We start from the raw sequence: 19,493 nt of genomic DNA on the forward strand, positions 1-19,493 counted from the left end.
GGAGGACAGCCAGCCTTCACTGGGGCGTTGGCAACCCGCCACTGGTCTCCTTCTTGTGTCCTCCCCCATCGAGGCCTCCAGTGTGTGCGGTGGGAGTTCCAGGCACCACCAAAGGATCATGGCATCATGGAATGGTTTGGTTTGGAAGGGACCTTAAAGATCATCTAATCCCAACCCCCTGACATGGGCAGGGACACCTCCCACCAGACCAGGTTGCTCCAAGCCCCATCCAACTTGGGCTTGAACACCTCCAGGGATGGGGCATCCACAGCTCCTCTGCGCAACCTGTTCCAGTGCCTCAGCATCCTCTGAGTGATGAATTTCTTCCTTATATCTCATCTAAATCTACCCTCTTTTAGTTGGCCCTCTTTTGTCCCAATGGCCATGTTCAAACTGGCACATCCCAAAGACCGTGTTCAAACTATCAAAGTCCAACTGCCGCATCCCAGTGGCCCTGTTCAAATGTCCCCTCTCCAATGCCTACATCGCAACGGCCATGTGCAAACCACCCCAATCCAACTGCCACGTTCAAACCGCCACATCCCAACCACAACATCCCAAAGGCCATGCTCAATCCACGTGTCCCCTCCTCGTGTTACACCCATGGCTCTCCTGCCCTGCGGAGACACAGTCTGCTGGGGAAGAGCAGGATGCTGCCGCATGGCTCTCTGTCAGGAGAAGGTCCAGCTTCCTCCCTCTGCCTTTGGCTGGGAACTTCATGGCCTGGGGGCCCAGGGGTTCTGCGAGACAGGGGCCATGGGGTGCCCCAGCTCCTGGGGACAGGCCACCTCCTGCAAGCCCCCCTGATGTTGTGCAGGACAGTGTGCTCCGCATTTGCTCCGTAGGACAGACCCCACACTGCACTGTTGCATTGCCATTCCTATAGCAAAGAACAACATCTCTTGCCCCTCAGGACCCTCCCCTCGGGAATGCTTAATGATAACACAACACAAAGACATCTTTTCACCTGTCTGCAGTTTATTGGTAATGAAAGAACTCAGGGAAAGGGGGTATTGGTAGAAAGCAACAACGCATTCAAATTCACGTAACAGAAGATTTGCAATAAGGCCTTGCATACGTCAGCTGTGAAGGAGAAGAGGGAAAAGAATCTATAAAATATTAAAGCTGCCAAATGCTCCAGGGAGCTGCTTCTCACTCCTAAATCTGACTACGAGACATTATCACATTTCTTCTGCTTACATGAATTCCCGATACAGCTGAAACAAGCATGTGGGCAACATGCAGGACACAGAAGGCACAAGGAGAACAAGGCCATTGAAAAAGAGACCTTGAGAAGTGAAAGGAAAGAGCAGATTCATACACACTCCTGCTCAGCCAGCAGAGCACAGCAAGGGAGGTAGGGCCATTGGATGAACTCTCCGGTGACGGGTATCCGCAAGGAAAATATTTCCTAATGGGGCTGTAAATGTTTCATCCCTGCAGAGTGGTGGAGCACAGAGAGGAGGCAGGCAGTGCCAACAGGGTGGTGTTTTACTGCAAATCTCCCTCTGGGGAGGAGGCAGAATGGTTTAAGGAAGTTATGAGGGAAACAGTTCATTTCTTTGCTGGATACCGGTTCCGGATGCAAGGGGCTGTGCCACTGGCTGAGGATGGGAGATGCTTCTTTCCTTTGAGGGACTGAGGTCGGGACTCAGTATTTTACACCTGAAGATTTGACCGTTGTGGTTGTGACACATCTCCGTACTGAGGAGGATCCACCTCCAGTAATGAAGCTGCCACCTCCAGAGCTGCACATTCTTCCACTGCCAGAGGAGAAGCCACCGCTGTACATCCCTCCTCCCACTCCACAGCTGCCTCCGACGATGCTTCCTCCTCCAACCGCACATACTCCTCCTCCCATGCCACTGCCGGCACCAAAGCCACCAACTCTGCCTCCAGCAATGGTGGTTCTGCCTACCACAGCTGCAAGAGAAGGACAGTGTCACTGTGCACGAAGTGACAGCCTGGGAATCCTCACAAGACCCAGGATAAAAGCCATTCTGCAAAGAAGAGGATGCGCTGGTACTTACAGACATTCACGTTGGCTGGATTGTCTCCACACAGCCTGTGTAGGGAAAGGAATGCAAGATGTCAATCTGACACGACACAGAGCACTTTAGCTTAGTGAAGTTTCCCAGGTACCTCATTTATTTCCTGCTTCTTCTAAAGACAGTCAATAAGAGTAGGATATTGTCCCTGTGGTGTTTTTCTTTCTTTTTTTTTGCCAAAAAAAAACTTTGGGAAAAACAGAGTAATTCAGAAACCAAGTTTATATGGGTTGTGAGAGATGATGAAGCCTCAGTCTGCCCCAAGGAGAGGCAGTACCTTGGTCAGGCTGAGATAACAGCATGTCTCACCTGTTCTCCTCTCCCTCCAGCAGCTTCCTGTACATGGCAATCTCCACATCCAGGGCAATCTTGATGTTCAGCAGCTCCTGGTACTCCTTCAACAGGCGAGCCAGCTCCTCCTTGTCTTTGCTCAGGGCACATTCCAGCTCCTCCAGTTTCCTCCTGGCATCCTTCAGAGCCATCTCACCCCGCTCCTCGGCCTCAGCAATAGCTGCCTGCAGCTGCTGGTTCTGAGCAAGGACAAGAGCACTTCCTCAGTCCCCTTCTGCACACCCTCCACCCTAGTAGCCCGAAAGGCAAGCTGGAGGGCACAAACTGTGGAGGAGCAAGCAGTCTCCTCCACAGATGCTGCATTTCAGTGGCTGCACTTCCCTCCTGCAGCCCTGAGCACACCAGCCAGCTCACCCACAACCCAGACTGATGGCAGAACCCAAGGAGATGCTCAGCAACACCCACCTGCTTCTTCACGCTCTCAATTTCAGCCCGCAGCCTCTGGACATTCCTGGTCAGCTCCTGGATCTCGATCTTGGTGTTGCGCAGGCTGTCCCCGTGCCTGCCAGCTGTGCTCTGCAGCTCTTCATACTGACAGCACCGAGACAAACAACCCATCAATGAGACAACCTCACAAGCACTGAGCCATCCCCCGTGCTCCATGGAGGGGCAGAGACTGCCCCAGCTGCCTTGGCTCTTGCCAACTCACCCGGCTCTGGTACCAAGCCTCAGCTTCAGCCCGGCTGTTCTGAGCGATCTGCTCGTACTGGCGCCTGACCTCCTCGATGATGCTGTCCAGGTCCAAGTGGCGGTTGTTGTCCATCGACACCACCACAGACAAGTCCCGGCTGATCGTCTGCATCTGAGCCAGCTCCTGCAACCAGCACAGGAGTCAGCCTTGGCGTGGCAGGAGAGGAGGGCAGCGCAGAGCAGCCGTTCCGGCAGCCCCAGAGATTCTCCCGGGCCCCACGGGCACCCCGCCTGCCCTCGGTGCCTGGACTCACCCCGCACCTCGCTGCAGCTCAGGCAGGCTCTTACCTCCTCATAGATGCACCTCAGGAAGTTGATCTCGTCGGTCAGAGCTCCCACCTTGGCTTCCAGCTCCACTTTGGTCATGTAGGCACAGTCCACATCCTGCAGGAGAGATCACGCAGATGGGCACCGGCCTCTCCCCATTGCCCAGGGGCCACCGGCAGCCAGGGCCTGCTACTGGCAGCTGCCCATCCCAGTGCTGCCTCCTGACAGCCGCCTGCCTCCAGCTCACCGCCCTTCTCCTGCCTCTGGCACTCACCTTCTTCAGCACCACAAACTCGTTCTCAGCAGCCGTGCGCCTGTTGATTTCTTCTTCATACCTGTGGAAGGAGACGAGGCAAGCTGAGGCTCCTGCAATGCTCAACCAGCAGAACCCCCCTTCCTTGCGCAGAACCCTCCGATCCCCTTCTGGAGAGCTCCCAAGCAGAGGGAAGACACTGCAGGCACCCGTAGGCTGGCCCTGCTCTCCTGCCTTGCTGCTTCCTCCTCGCTCTGTCTCGGCACTTACTTGGTTTTGTACTCCTCGACGTATTGCCGCATGTTCTGCAGTTCCGACTCCAGCTCTCCCCTCTGACCCACTAGAGACTCGAGCCTCCTCCTCAGGTTCTGGATGTAATTCTCAAAGAGGACATCCAGGTTCTTCCTCGGCCCTGAGGGCCCTTGCTGCTGCAGGAGCTCCCACTTGGTGGAGAGCACCTTGTTCTGTTGCTCCAGGAAGCGCACCTGAAAGCCCACGGAGGCTTGTGTAAGTTATGCACCCTGCGATCCTGGGAGGCAGCACACTCCTCAAACCTCCCGCTTCTTTGGGAGGCCAACAGAATCATTTCTCAAATGACGAAATGGCTGGCTGAAAAAATGGCTGGTTGAAAACCATTTTTCCAGGAGGAAATTTCCTCCCTTTTTCCTCCACTTCTCTTTCTATTATTCTTGAATTTATTCTCTTTTCAGCTCCTATATTTATTGTTTTTTGAATGTCTATAAGAATGTTTAGATTCCATATTAACAGCTCCAATTGCAAATTTTGACACATTAATTTGCAGAAGCATTAGATCCTTTCTTGTCTGCATTATAATGAATGAAATCCCATGTATCTCTGTATCGGAGAACATTCATCATAGAAGGCACAAAAAGCATTCAATACATATGTCCTATATTAAAACAGACTATGAAGCACAGTGACAAGCAATATTCTCCCGGTACAGACAATCTAAAGGACATTGATCAGTGTGTGAACCAAATTAAGGAACTGCAAGGAATTAACTGAAATTTCATTCCTACTCTCTAAGTTTCTTGAGAAGAAACTACCTTTGAAAAAGGACGGGCTTAAATACCACTTAGGATAACCAGGTAACCTTTGGCCTGACTCCCCAGAGAAGGCTAGAGACAAAAGGTAAGAAAGAATTTGGGTCAAGCAACCCTAGAGAAAGTCCTTTGGCCTCACTGCAGATGTAAAATTTTCACATTTCCTTAGCAGGACTCAGTGAGAACATTGCCAGCCTTTCAGACCTGCCAACACTGAGCAGGTCCCTCCTCTGCAGCACAGAAAAGTTCCTCAGAGACCCCAATCCCAAGCAGACGTAGTTCCAGCCTCTCACCTTGTCAATGAAGGAAGCAAACTGATTGTTAAGAGTCTTGATCTGCTCCTTCTCCTGGCACTTCACTTGCTGGATCTGAGGATCAATATCAACATGGACTGGCCGCAGGAGGGTTGTGTCAACCTGCACCGGCTGGATGCCTCCGGGGAACCCAGGACCACCTCTCACAGGGCCACCAAAGCTGCCTATTCCTCCACCAATGACACCTCCTCCAATGCTGCCAAATCCTCCTCCATAGCCTCCACCAAAGCCAACAATTCTACATCCGTATCCACCGCCATAAGAGCCACCCATGGAAATCCTTCCGCTGCCACCCATGTTGTGGAGGCTCCTGCTGCTAAAACCTCCACAACGTCCGGCGCCTCCAGTTCCCCTGCATGTGGAGAACGAGCTATAGCTGATCCTGCTTCTGCCCCCACTTCCTCCAAAGCCACCACCGATGGCAGAGCAAGAGCTGTATCCCCTTCTGCTTCCGCCTCCAAAGCTTCTGCAGATTGACTGCCGAGACATGGCTGCTTCTTCCAAGTGGAGTCGAGGAGAGGAGAGAGACCAACGGAGCTGTGCTGCTGAGGGACGGATGTGGAGAGAAGTGTGTGCAGTCTTCTCTGGCTCCACAGCTTCAGGCATTCCCTTTTATCTGTTTCTGGAGGTGGGCTGGGTCTACATGGGCGTGAAGAGGAAACAAATTTACTGTCTTCATCAGCTTGGTGCGGTTAACAGATTTTTGCCAAATTGTTGACTCCACCCAGAAATACGCTTTGCAATGCAGAAGAGAATAAAAGAGCAAGAGCATTGAAACAGGTCTCAATGAGTAAGTGGACTCTCATATCTTTGCGGCATCTGGAAAAATATGTTTTATAGTGATGTAGTCATGTTCTTCCCTCCTCCTACCTTTCTATCCATTCTTAGCAATTTTTCAGATTATCTGGATCTGGATCTGCTGCATGGAAGCTCAGTGTCAAACAAGCATTCTGGTGAAAATCAGCTAGAATGAGACTTTCACAATCCCCCCAAGCATACCCTGAATCTCCTTCTTATATGGAAAATTGCTGATGGCTTTCCAAAAAGCAGTTTCCCAGTGTAAAGCAAGAATACCACACATCAACATTTAACAACAGTCAGCATTTCTTTTTTATCCAGAAAGGAGGGGCTTAGTTCCTCTCCTAAGAGCACGCTCACCATCGGTTGGGATGGGAGTGCCTGCTTCAAGGGCAAACTCCCGCAGAATGTGTCTCCCAGAGCCTGAGATAACCGAGAACCGGACTCCAAGCACCAGAGCACAATGAAGTAGAGAACATGGATGGCCATGCTCCTTCCTTGTGCTTTTCTGACGGGCACAGGGTCTGCTGAACCTGCAGAGGAGAGGGAAGACACTCAGCGCTAGAAGTGGTAATGATGAATGAAGACAGAAATATAGCAGAGAAATGCGGGCAGGGATAACAATGACTTGTGAAAATAATATTTTTTACTTAAGTTGGTAGATAAAGGATCAGGTTGAGTTCATCATATTTGATCATTTCTAAATGAGGGGCACGTAAAAGTTTGAAGAAGCTTTGATGCTTTCTTAAATAGCCAGAGGTGCAATATTTTCTTTGCTGAAAATATGAAGTGTATTCTAAGACCTATGGCAAGGACACATGAGACCAGAGGAACTTTTCTGGGGGAGAGGAGGCGCTGAATAAATTCATTTTAGAAAACTGTATTTTTAAGAAACCAGCTGCTGCTACAAATTATCCAGCTATGAGGTAGGAAATTCACCTGAAAGACATTTTGGAGATACTTTCCGAGTCTTATTAATCAAATACACTTTTTAGTTATGTGTATAAACCTTAAGAAAAATATATACATGTATCTCTTCCTAGTGCTTAACTCCAAAAATCATCAAAAATGTCAAAGGAAATATACTTTATAGCCCCCTAAACATTTCAGCAGTCCAACATTATACTATGTTTAACCTCCCAAGGTGGAATATACACCTTGTGTGTTTGAGTTTTCAGAATCTTCTATAGGACTTGTGCAACAACAAAATGTTGTTTGAAAATATCACAGGGTATCAGCCTTCAGCCACAGACACTTGAAAGCCCTAGGAAAACTGGCTCACAGAATAGCTAGAGGAATCCAAACCATAAATGCCACTGAATGCCACCGAGATGGAGGACTGCTTGGCTCCACAGCCTCTTAATGCAGCAGGGCATAGCAGCATGGAGAACGTTACCCTTGAGGGACACAAGGAACACTTGGCCAAGGGCAGCCATCAGAGAGGAGACACCTCCTCTTTCAAAAGAAGCTTGAATGAAATGAATGCATTCCTTGGTCGTTACTCCAGGACAGATAATTAAGCCCTCCACCTCATTACTCCTGTCCATTGGGTGCAGTTCCAGAGAAACGTAAGGTAGCTCAGTTTTTCATCAGGAAAAAACAGGTCATATCTTCTCATGGCCTTCCTCCAGATTACCACACACACGGGAGACGCTTTTCTCAGTAGGCAGCACAAGGTGCTTGTAACATCCCACATGGCGGTTCCACAACCAGGGGCAAAATCTGTCAAGTCAGCCGAATGCCTGGATGCTGACCACATTCGGCACATACAGATAAGACGCCCAGATTGAGTCACTCTGACGTCTTCAGACAAGATGTGTAGATTATTCCAGACCTGGAGTCGCATCAGCCTCCTCCAGGTGAAACTCGATAGGCAGCCTGGGCTCCAGCAATCCCTTCTGATCTCTTACGCAAGGAGCTGCGCACAGCAAAAGTCGTCAACACTAGGCAAAACATAAACTCTGCAGAAAAAGTAGATGCAGTGCCAGGCTGTGGACCAAGCCAAGCTGCACCTTCAGCCCATGCACAGCAAAGACATTCTGGCATGAAACTCAAGCGGTGGCACAGACAAGAATGCCACCATCACTCCTCACAGCAATGCCCACAATGCTGCGTTCCCGTACTAAGGCTGAAAGGAAACCGAGCGCTCCAATTAAGCACCAAAGCAGTTGACTCTGCCCCAGGCCAAACCCAAAATGCTCTTGGCAGAGGCTCAGCTCCTCAGAGGCGTTGCCGCTCCATCCTCTCACTTGGGTGCCAAACAAGGCCACCTTTGCCAGCTCTACCGCTGCTCTGCCGCTCCCCAGAGGGAGCACAAGGCCCTCTTCCGAGACCCCTCTAACCATTCCCCATTGCCTCGAGTGGCCCTCTCCCGAGGTCGGCCTCTCCTGACCTGCTGCAGGGACACTGGCCGCTCACAGCAGACTTGTTGTGGGACTCCCAAACCACTACTGAGAGTGGTTTCTGGCTCTTTGATCTCTTCTTGCGGTGGAGGCACTGAAGCACAGCACAGATCAAACACATCAGCATTCTGCCCACCTCCTGCTCCCCGGCCTCCCCCTCGCACCACACCAAATCTCTCCCACTCACTCTCAATGCAGAGACGAGGCACCAAAAGACTCGGCTGACTTTTCAGACAGCCAGTGTGAACGTGATGGCCACGAGTCGGCAGGATTATCCCTTGGTGCCCGCAGGCCGCCGAGCTGTGCAGCCCGCCTGGCCACTGCCACCTTCTAGGCCTCAGGCCAGCTGCTTGGCCAGCGTCCATATCCATGATCCCAGGCAGCTGGAGAGGTGGCCTCCCCCCTCTGACCACAAGTCTTCTACCATTGACACATTCCTCTACCACATAGCAAAGTCCACTCCAAGGCAGGAAACTCAAATGAAGTCTCAACAACAGACTGATTTGATGTCTGCTCCTCCCTGCCGCTGCCTGTTTCCATCATGTGTCAATGTGTTTGAATCTCCACTGGTTTAGCCATTATGCTCAGCCAGTGTTGCTGCACAAAGCCCATAATTTTCTGTTCCTGATTTCGGCATACCCTGAGTATGGCTTCTTTTGTACATCCTCTGAGAATCTGACAACAAAGAGACAAATAAACTCCCTTTCTAGGTCAGTCTCAGTTTGTATATCAGCAGAACATGGGTGACCTGTGACGTGGCTAGCAGGGTACCGAGTGCCTTAGTTTGCTGAACCCAACAGGCAAGGGCTAGCCTGTTGTTTCTGCACTGTTTTGGAAGGTGCGCATCTGCACTGTGGAGTTGACAGTACATGATTCACAGGATGAGGCTACATCAGGATCTAACCAAACCTTTCCAGCCTCCTGCACTCCTCCATTATCGGGCTACAAGGAACAGTGCTCCTGCCTGTTCCCATTTACTGCATGGTTTCTGAATTGAGCTTCCAAACCCCCCTCCACGGTAGCTGTGGACTTGCATTTTCAGGCAATGCTACGACTGATAAAAGTCAATAAGTTTTTATCAATATATATCCAGAGATAGCATAGAATATCCCAAGCTGTAATAGAACCACAAGGATAATTTAGTCTAATTCCTGGTTCCACACAAGAGCACCCAAACATCAGATCCTACGTCTGAGAGCGTTCTCCAAACACTTCCTGAACTCCTGCAGCTCGGTGCCATCCCTGGGGAGCCCATCCCAGTGCCCGACCACCTCTGGGTGCAGAACCTTTCCCTAACACCCAGCCTGACCCTCCCCTGTCCCAGCTCCATGCCGTTCCCTCGGGTCCTGTCACTGTCCCCAGAGAGCAGAGCTCAGCGCCTGCCCCTCAGTTCCCCTCGTGAGGGAGCTGCAGGCCGCCATGAGGCCTCCCCTCAGCCTGCTCTGCTCTGGGCCAAACAAACCCAGGGACCTGAGCCATTCCTCACACACCCTCCCCTCCAGACCCTTCACCTTCTTTATCGCCCTCCTTTGGAGGCTTCCTGACAGTTTTAGGGCCCTCTCATACTGTGGCACCTGCGCCCAGTGCTCAAGGTGAGGCCACAGCAGCGCAGGGCGGAGTCCCCCATGCCTGGACACGTGCCAGGCCCTCACGGCACGGCCATGACGTGCTGAGCACAACCCAGGTTCCCACCATGTCGCTTTCCCCAGCAGCAATCCTACGGAGAAGAGACTTCTAAAGCAGTGACGAGCAGACACCGTGAATGTTCTCTGCAATTTATTGAGAATGGCAACATCCCAAGGACATATCACACACAGAAAGGAAAGGAGGGGGGCACAGTACACCTGGTTCCATGTCACAGCGGGCCTAGCACAGAAAAGCAAGCTTGGTTCTCTTTGCAAAGAGTCCACGCGGGCAGGAGGTGTCAGCAGGTACCATGGAGCAAGGGCAAGTGGAGCCCGAAGCCACAGCTCGAGAGAGTGCTCCTGCGTCTAGCAGGGGACAACGGGCACCTAAAGCTGCCCAGGTGCTTCGCCCCGGGACGATTTGTCCCTCTGGTTCGCCTGCAGAGAGGCTGCTCGCTCCCCGGCTCTGCCAAGGGAGGAGTCCACTTGCCCCTGCCTGCCATGCCCCGCAGCACAAGTGAATGGAAGCAGCAGGATGTACTGCATGCAGAAGCACCCCGGGGATACGGCCATCTAGGAAGCAACCTGACGGAATAGGCACAGAGAGTGCTTTTATACACGTTTGCCACAAGGCAGCCAGAAATGTACAAGGCAGCAAGAAAGGCAGAGCATTTCCCTCCTTTAAATCAGCTCTCCGCACTGGGTATCCACACGAGAGACTTTTCTTTGCTCAGTTATTCATCGCTGGGCATGGGGCGAGCGAGCAGCGTGGCACGGCCACGAGGCTCCCTTCCTGCGAAGGAGCCCGGAGGAGCAGCGGGTACGTGGTGGGCCGAGAGGGACACAGTTTGTTTCCTTGCGGGATACCAGAGTCGGATTTAAGGAGGCTGGGCTGCTGCCAGGAGAGGGGAGGAGAAGCTTCTTTTGTTTCTCGATCTGGCTTCAGGGCTCAGAACCTTACTCCTGAAGACTTGACGGAGGTGGTTGTGACACATCTCCGGACGGAGGAGGATCCCCCACCAGAGCTGAAGTTGCCACCTCCAGACACGCACATCCTTCCACTTCCAGAAGAGAAGCCTCCACTGTACATTCCTCCTCCCATGCCACAGCTGCCTCCAGAGCTTCCACCTCCAAAGCCTCCTCCTACTCCACATACACCTCCTCCCATTCCTCCTCCCATGCCGCTGCCGCCGAAGCCTCCTCCCATGCCGCTGCCGCCAAAGCCTCCTCCCATGCTGCTGCCGCCAAAGCCTCCTCCCATGCCGCTGCCGCCGAAGCCTCCTCCCATGCCTCCTCGGCCTCCAGAGATGGCTGGTCCTGCCTACCACAGCTGGAAGACAAGCACAGGTTATGCATGGGCCGTGGCAGGTTGCCTCTCCAAAATACACAGCCCACTGCTACTCCACAAGGAAACACCTGAGGATACTTACAGACATTCACGTTGGACATGCCGTCATTGCAAAGCCTGAAAAAGGAAACAGTACCAGTTAGTCTTACTAGCTTGTACTTGGAAGCGCAAGCTTCTTCAGCTGAGAATTTCCTTTTTTATTTACTGTATGTATTTTCCAAATTCTTTTTGACTTTTCCAATTGTTTCTTAACATAAATAAGCAACACTAAAGTAAAACTTCTTATAAGAAATATGCAAAACATTTCTGATTAGGGCTAAGAATTAAAGCATGTTTAAAATATGACTTTAATCTCCAGCGGGTTATGAGAAGACCTGACCCACACATAGAATAGTCTATCAAGAATGGTTCAGTCAAATAGACACAAAGAAAGAATGGTACCTGTTCTCCTCTCCCTCCAGCAGCTTCCTGTACATGGCAATCTCCACATCCAGGGCAATCTTGATGTTCAGCAGCTCCTGGTACTCCTTCAACAGGCGAGCCAGCTCCTCCTTGTCTTTGCTCAGGGCACATTCCAGCTCCTCCAGTTTCAACCTGGCATCCTTCAGAGCCATCTCACCCCGCTCCTCGGCCTCAGCAATAGCTGCCTGCAGCTGCTGGTTCTGAGCAAGGACAAGAGCACTTCCTCAGTCCCCTTCTGCACACCCTCCACCCTAGTAGCCCGAAAGGCAAGCTGGAGGGCACAAACTGTGGAGGAGCAAGCAGTCTCCTCCACAGATGCTGCATTTCAGTGGCTGCACTTCCCTCCTGCAGCCCTGAGCACACCAGCCAGCTCACCCACAACCCAGACTGATGGCAGAACCCAAGGAGATGCTCAGCAACACCCACCTGCTTCTTCACGCTCTCAATTTCAGCCCGCAGCCTCTGGACATTCCTGGTCAGCTCCTGGATCTCGATCTTGGTGTTGCGCAGGCTGTCCCCGTGCCTGCCAGCTGTGCTCTGCAGCTCTTCATACTGACAGCACCGAGACAAACAACCCATCAATGAGACAACCTCACAAGCACTGAGCCATCCCCCGTGCTCCATGGAGGGGCAGAGACTGCCCCAGCTGCCTTGGCTCTTGCCAACTCACCCGGCTCTGGTACCAAGCCTCAGCTTCAGCCCGGCTGTTCTGAGCGATCTGCTCGTACTGGCGCCTGACCTCCTCGATGATGCTGTCCAGGTCCAAGTGGCGGTTGTTGTCCATCGACACCACCACAGACAAGTCCCGGCTGATCGTCTGCATCTGAGCCAGCTCCTGCAACCAGCACAGGAGTCAGCCTTGGCGTGGCAGGAGAGGAGGGCAGCGCAGAGCAGCCGTTCCGGCAGCCCCAGAGATTCTCCCGGGCCCCACGGGCACCCCGCCTGTCCCTCGGTGCCTGGACTCACCCCGCACCTCGCTGCAGCTCAGGCAGGCTCTTACCTCCTCATAGATGCACCTCAGGAAGTTGATCTCGTCGGTCAGAGCTCCCACCTTGGCTTCCAGCTCCACTTTGGTCATGTAGGCACAGTCCACATCCTGCAGGAGAGATCACGCAGATGGGCACCGGCCTCTCCCCATTGCCCAGGGGCCACCGGCAGCCAGGGCCTGCTACTGGCAGCTGCCCATCCCAGTGCTGCCTCCTGACAGCCGCCTGCCTCCAGCTCACCGCCCTTCTCCTGCCTCTGGCACTCACCTTCTTCAGCACCACAAACTCGTTCTCAGCAGCCGTGCGCCTGTTGATTTCTTCTTCATACCTGTGGAAGGAGACGAGGCAAGCTGAGGCTCCTGCAATGCTCAACCAGCAGAACCCCCCCTTCCTTGCGCAGAACCCTCCGATCCCCTTCTGGAGAGCTCCCAAGCAGAGGGAAGACACTGCAGGCACCCGTAGGCTGGCCCTGCTCTCCTGCCTTGCTGCTTCCTCCTCGCTCTGTCTCGGCACTTACTTGGTTTTGTACTCCTCGACGTATTGCCGCATGTTCTGCAGTTCCGACTCCAGCTCTCCCCTCTGACCCACTAGAGACTCGAGCCTCCTCCTCAGGTTCTGGATGTAATTCTCAAAGAGGACATCCAGGTTCTTCCTCGGCCCTGAGGGCCCTTGCTGCTGCAGGAGCTCCCACTTGGTGGAGAGCACCTTGTTCTGTTGCTCCAGGAAGCGCACCTGAAAGCCCACGGAGGCTTGTGTAAGTTATGCACCCTGCGATCCTGGGAGGCAGCACACTCCTCAAACCTCCCGCTTCTTTGGGAGGCCAACAGAATCATTTCTCAAATGAACTGTGGCCAACTCAAAGCTCTGAGCTTCTAAAGTGCCTGATGTTTCACAGGCATTTTTAAATTGTGAGCCTTTCTGAAGTTTTCACTTTGGGATAAACAGTTGTTGCCAATTGGAAAATAAGTTGCACTCTCTCTAAGACATCCGGTTTGGACATTACTGTCATCTCAGCAATTGTGAAGTCAAGAAAGCAATTACTGATTCATCTAACTGCTGATATATTCTTCTACAAGTGACTCTGTCTTTGGTTTCTATTTGTAATTATATTAATCCAAGTTCACTTGAATGGTATTTAACACTCATATGTTAAAAGGATGAGTTCCTTGAAAAAAAAGCTTCATCAAATTGAATTACAGTAATGAGAACTCTTAGAACAGCTAAGTACATGATGACGAGTTTACCCTGAATCACTATAAATTAAGCTGAAGAAATTACTGGACAAGAGAATCTACAGAATGTCCTGATGATACCGTCTTTAATCTTCCATTAGCATGAAAATCTTGTCTATTGTTCAGTATTACTTAATAAGACCTTAATTACAACTTACTGCAATGGCATCATTCTTGCAACTTTATCAAGTACTATCAAACGTACCATCAAACTCGATGGTAAGAAAAAAATTCCCTTTCCATACCATGGGAAAGTTGTTCAAAAAGCGCACGTCCACACGAGGATGGTCCTAAGTTCTCACCTTGTCAATGAAGGAGGCAAACTGATTGTTAAGAGTCTTGATCTGCTCCTTCTCCTGGTTTTTGACCTGCTGGATCTGGGGGTCAATCTCAACATGGACTGGCCGCAGGAGACTTGAGTCAACCTGCACTGGCTGGATGCCTCCAGGGAAGCCGGGACCACCAAAGCCGCCCATTCCTGGGCCACCCATTCCTCCACCAAAGCCGCCCATTCCTCCACCACCCATTCCTCCACCAAAGCCACCCATTCCTCCACCGCCCATTCCACCACCACCCATTCCTCCACCAAAGCCACCCATTCCTCCACAACTCATTCCTCCACCAAAGCCACCCATTCCTCCTCCATAGCCTCCACCGAAGCCGCCCATTCTGCCTCCATAGCCTCCGCCACCGTAGCATCCACCTATGGCAATTCTTCTGCTGCCACCCATGTTATGGAGGCTCCTGCTGCCAAACCCTCCACACTGTCCACCACCTCCAAATCCCCTGGATGAGGAATATGAGCTGTAGCTGATTCTGTTCCTGCTGCTGCCTCCTCCAAAGCCACCACCGATGGCAGAGCAAGAGCTGTAGCCCCTTCTACTCCCTCCTCCAAAGCTTCTGCAGACAGACTGCCGAGACATGGCTGCTTCTTCCAAGTGGTGTCAAAGTCAAGATGGGCAGATAGAACAACAGAGCTGTGCTGCTGAGGAATGAATGCAGAGAGAAGTGCGCGCAGTCTTCTCTGGCTCCACGACTCCAGGCACTCCCTTTTATCCGCTTCTGGAGGTGGGCTGGAGCGGCTTGGGTGTGAAGGTGGAAACCAATTTATTATTTTCATCAGCATGGTGTTGCTGACAGCTTCTCAGTGTAGCTTTACCATATTTGGGCCTGCCTAGAAACACACCCTGCAATATAGAAGTGAATAAATGCACAAGAACATCGAAACAGGTCTCAGTGACTAAGTGGCCTCTCATAATTTTATGACATGTTGGAAAACACCTTGCACGATAATGCACTTTTCTGCAGCCCCTCATTGGATTCCCAACCTTCTTTAATGGCTCAGAACAATTCCAGATATAGATCTTTCCAATCAAAGCTTCACTGAAAGGAGAACTTTTGATGAAATACAACCTATAATATAGCTTTCACAATTCCTTAAACACACCCTAAATCTCCTTTTTATATGTGAAATTGCCTTTGGCATTTTAGAAGTTTCCCAATCTTCAATGGGAATTCGTGGCACCAAAGTTTGAAGAGACTCAGCATATTCTCCTGCTAGGAAGGAATTACATCTCTTTGGAGTGTGCGTGGTGTCACTTTGGATGGGAGTGTCTTCTCCCTGCGGATTAAATTCCCTCCAACCGTATCTCCTCAGATCTGCTAAAACCAACTGGGACAAGGCTGGAGCAGAGAGAAGAACACAGAGTGAATCGCCACGCTCCTTCCCTGCGCTCTTCGGGCGGCGATGGGGAATGACTGCCTGGGGAAGAACAGAGGGAGGGACACTTCAGCAGCTGCTACAGCGATGATGACTGGGGAGAGAGAAAAGCACCACAGAAATGGAAAGACAGACGAATAATTTGAGACAGTGAGGGGTTCCTGCTGCTTAGAGGAATGCTGCTGACCTCTTCTTTACCTGGTTATGTACAAAGATGAGACAACTCAAGTGGAAAAATGTTAAGAAATGGAACTACTTCAACTTCTAAGGCATAGTATATACTCTTATTTTCAATTTTTCCATTGGGAAAGGTAAGAAATTTATTCTGCAGGGTGTCTTTGAAATAAAGATGCCAATTACTGAATTGCATGTGAAAGAAATTTGAAGTAATTATGCATAAAGATCCAGGTTAAGGCATAAAATATAAAATGATACAGATGCACAGTATCCTGAAGAACCTAGATTACAGGTGCAGGTTACAAGGCGGCGGAGTTGTGTAAATAGCATTTAAAAAGCATTCCGTAGGCATTATCAGCCTGGAAATAAGAAATCAAATATGCATTTCAGTTAATGTGTGAAATAAAGCACTAAATTTTTACATTTCCTCTGGTATGTAGCCAGCACAAGTAATCTAAAAATAAGAAGTGAAAATAAATATTACAGACCTTCAAAAGATTTAAAACAATAAGGAATATGAATTTAAGGCTATTCAAAAGATCTAAGAATTAAATTTACATTCATGTTGTCCCATAAGACTTGCGCAATGAAGCGTTGTTTGAAAATATCACAGGGTATCAGCCTTCAGCCACAGACACTTGAAAGCCCTAGGAAAACTGGCTCACAGAATAGCTAGAGGAATCCAAACCATAAATGCCACTGAATGCCACCGAGATGGAGGATGCTTGGCTCCACAGCCTCTTAATGCAGCAGGGCATAGCAGGGTGGAGAACGTTACCCTTGAGGGACTCAAAGAACACTTGGCCAAGGGCTATCCGGATGGCTGCAGCTTGGCTCAGCCACAAGCTGCCGCTGTAGGATTGGCAGCCATCCACGCAGCAGAGAAGGGACACCTCTTTCAAAAGAAGGATCTAATTCCTTGGTCATTACTCCAGGACAGATAAATAAACACTCCACCTCATGCTGCAATCCATTATTCCTGTCCATTGGGTGCAGTTCCAGAGAAACGTAAGGTAGCTCAGTTTTTCATCAGGAAAAAACAGGTCATATCTTCTCATGGCCTTCCTCCAGATTACCACACACACGGGAGACGCTTTTCTCAGTAGGCAGCACAAGGTGCTTGTAACATCCCACATGGCGGTTCCACAACCAGGGGCAAAATCTGTCAAGTCAGCCGAATGCCTGGATGCTGACCACATTCGGCACATACAGATAAGACGCCCAGATTGAGTCACTCTGACGTCTTCAGACAAGATGTGTAGATTATTCCAGACCTGGAGTCGCATCAGCCTCCTCCAGGTGAAACTCGATAGGCAGCCTGGGCTCCAGCAATCCCTTCTGATCTCTTACACAAGAAGTTATATGCAGCAAAATCATCAACACTAGGCAAAACATAAACTCTGCAGAAAAAGTAGATGCAGTGCCAGGCTGTGGACCAAGCCAAGCTGCACCTTCAGCCCATGCACAGCAAAGACATTCGGGCATGAAACTCAAGCGGTGGCATAGACAAGAATGCCACCATCACTCCTCACAGCAATGCCCACAATGCTGCGTTCCCGTACTAAGGCTGAAAGGAAACCGAGCGCTCCAATTAAGCACCAAAGCAGTTGACTCTGCCCCAGGCCAAACCCAAAATGCTCTTGGCAGAGGCTCAGCTCCTCAGAGGCGTTGCCGCTCCATCCTCTCACTTGGGTGCCAAACAAGGCCACCTTTGCCAGCTCTACCGCTGCTCTGCTGCTCCCCAGAGGGAGCACAAGGCCCTCTTCCGAGACCCCTCTAACCATTCCCCATTGCCTCGAGCGGCCCTCTCCCGAGGCCGGCCCCTCCTGACCTGCTGCAGGGACACTGGCCACTCACAGCAGATTGTTGTGGGACTCCCAAACCACTACTGAGAGTGGTTTCTGGCTCTTTGATCTCTTCTTGTGGTGGAGGCACTGAAGCACAGCACAGGTCAAACACATCAGCATTCTGCCCACCTCCTGCTCCCCGGCCTCCCCCTCGCACCACACCAAATCTCTCCCACTCACTCTCAATGCAGAGACGAGGCACCAAAAGACTCGGCTGACTTTTCAGACAGCCAGTGAGGACGTGATGGCCACGAGTCAGCAGGATTATCCCTTGGTGCCCGCAGGCCGCCGAGCTGTGCAGCCCGCCTGGCCACCGCCGCCTTGTAGGCCTCAGGCCAGCTGCTTGGCCAGTGTCCATACCATGATCCCAGGCAGCTGGAGAGGTGGCCTCCCCCCTCAAGACCACTGCCACCCTCCTCACCTAACACAGTGGCCTACTGGTCTGTGGGGCGATCCAAAGGGTATGCTGTGAGACGGTCCTTCAAATCCCTTGGTTCTTACCATGGCTGAGCCATGAATACTAGAAAAATGCTTTTGTCTGAGCTGTCTGCCTGCATAACATTTGATCAGAGCATCCTATGTGTGGGCTCATGTTTTCAAAGACGAGTCATGAGACCTTTATCAAGATATCAAGAGATATCATATATCAAGATATCAAGATATCATATTGCATATTCTGAGTTGGAAGAGACCCATAAGGATCATCTGGACCTCAAGCTTTATGGGGAGCTGCTGGGGTTGTTTAGCCTGGAGAAGAGGAGGCCTCCCCTCAGCCTGCTCTGCTCTGGGCCAAACAAACACAGGGACCTGAGCCATTCCTCACACACCCTCCCCTCCAGACCCTTCACCTTCTTTATCGCCCTCCTTTGGAGGCTTCCTGATAGTTTTAGGGCCCTCTCATACTGTGGCACCTGCGCCCAGTGCTCAAGGTGAGGCCACAGCAGCGCAGGGCGGAGTCCCCCATGCCTGGACACGTGCCAGGCCCTCACGGCACGGCCATGACGTGCTGAGCACAACCCAGGTTCCCACCATGTCGCTTCCCCAGCAGCAATCCTACGGAGAAGAGACTTCTAAAGCAGTGACGAGCAGACACCGTGAATGTTCTCTGCAATTTATTGAGAATGGCAACATCCCAAGGACATATCACACACAGAAAGGAAAGGAGGGGGGCACAGTACACCTGGTTCCATGTCACAGCGGGCCTAGCACAGAAAAGCAAGCTTGGTTCTCTTTGCAAAGAGTCCACGCGGGCAGGAGGTGTCAGCAGGTACCATGGAGCAAGGGCAAGTGGAGCCCGAAGCCACAGCTCGAGAGAGTGCTCCTGCGTCTAGCAGGGGACAACGGGCACCTAAAGCTGCCCAGGTGCTTCGCCCCGGGACGATTTGTCCCTCTGGTCGCCTGCAGAGAGGCTGCTCGCTCCCCGGCTCTGCCAAGGGAGGAGTCCACTTGCCCCTGCCTGCCATGCCCCGCAGCACAAGTGAATGGAAGCAGCAGGATGTACTGCATGCAGAAGCACCCCGGGGATACGGCCATCTAGGAAGCAACCTGACGGAATAGGCACAGAGAGTGCTTTTATACACGTTTGCCACAAGGCAGCCAGAAATGTACAAGGCAGCAAGAAAGGCAGAGCATTTCCCTCCTTTAAATCAGCTCTCCGCACTGGGTATCCACACGAGAGACTTTTCTTTGCTCAGTTATTCATCGCTGGGCATGGGGCGAGCGAGCAGCGTGGCACGGCCACGAGGCTCCCTTCCTGCGAAGGAGCCCGGAGGAGCAGCGGGTACGTGGTGGGCCGAGAGGGACACAGTTTGTTTCCTTGCGGGATACCAGAGTCGGATTTAAGGAGGCTGGGCTGCTGCCAGGAGAGGGGAGGAGAAGCTTCTTTTGTTTCTCGATCTGGCTTCAGGGC

The 19,493-nt window shown here is 51.5% G+C and overlaps 2 protein-coding genes across 2 annotated transcripts; both read right to left on the minus strand.

Moving 5' to 3' along the window:
- Nucleotides 1–1,651: 1,651 nt before the first annotated feature.
- Nucleotides 1,652–5,476, minus strand: LOC118260639 (keratin, type II cytoskeletal 6A-like). The gene is made up of 9 exons (XM_035571035.1): nt 4,967–5,476; nt 3,880–4,094; nt 3,631–3,691; nt 3,378–3,473; nt 3,049–3,213; nt 2,805–2,930; nt 2,358–2,578; nt 2,031–2,065; nt 1,652–1,923 (listed from the first exon to the last, which is right to left on the minus strand). Exons 1-9 carry the CDS (start codon nt 5,474–5,476, stop codon nt 1,652–1,654), a joined length of 1,701 nt encoding a protein of 566 aa, XP_035426928.1.
- A 5,285-nt stretch (nt 5,477–10,761) lies between these two features.
- Nucleotides 10,762–14,763, minus strand: LOC118260634 (keratin, type II cytoskeletal 6C-like). The gene is given in 10 exon segments (XM_035571029.1): nt 10,762–11,121; nt 11,123–11,142; nt 11,243–11,277; nt 11,602–11,822; nt 12,049–12,174; nt 12,293–12,457; nt 12,623–12,718; nt 12,876–12,936; nt 13,126–13,340; nt 14,143–14,763. Coding segments are annotated over 10 exon segments (1,920 nt in total).
- Nucleotides 14,764–19,493: the final 4,730 nt, after the last annotated feature.

The sequence above is a fragment of the Cygnus atratus genome, chromosome 29 (assembly GCF_013377495.2).
Source record: "Cygnus atratus isolate AKBS03 ecotype Queensland, Australia chromosome 29, CAtr_DNAZoo_HiC_assembly, whole genome shotgun sequence".
NCBI classification, from domain to species: domain Eukaryota; kingdom Metazoa; phylum Chordata; class Aves; order Anseriformes; family Anatidae; genus Cygnus; species Cygnus atratus.

Coding starts and splice junctions, on each gene's coding strand:
- LOC118260639 (XM_035571035.1), bottom strand. CDS start 5,476: ATGTCTCGGCAGTCAATCTGCAGAAGCTTTGGAGGCGGAAGCAGAAGG. Junction 4,095..4,966: donor TTGCTTCCTTCATTGACAAG/GTGAGAGGCTGG, acceptor GTGGGCTTTCAG/GTGCGCTTCCTGGAGCAACA. Junction 1,924..2,030: donor TCCAGCCAACGTGAATGTCT/GTAAGTACCAGC, acceptor CTTCTCTTGCAG/CTGTGGTAGGCAGAACCACC.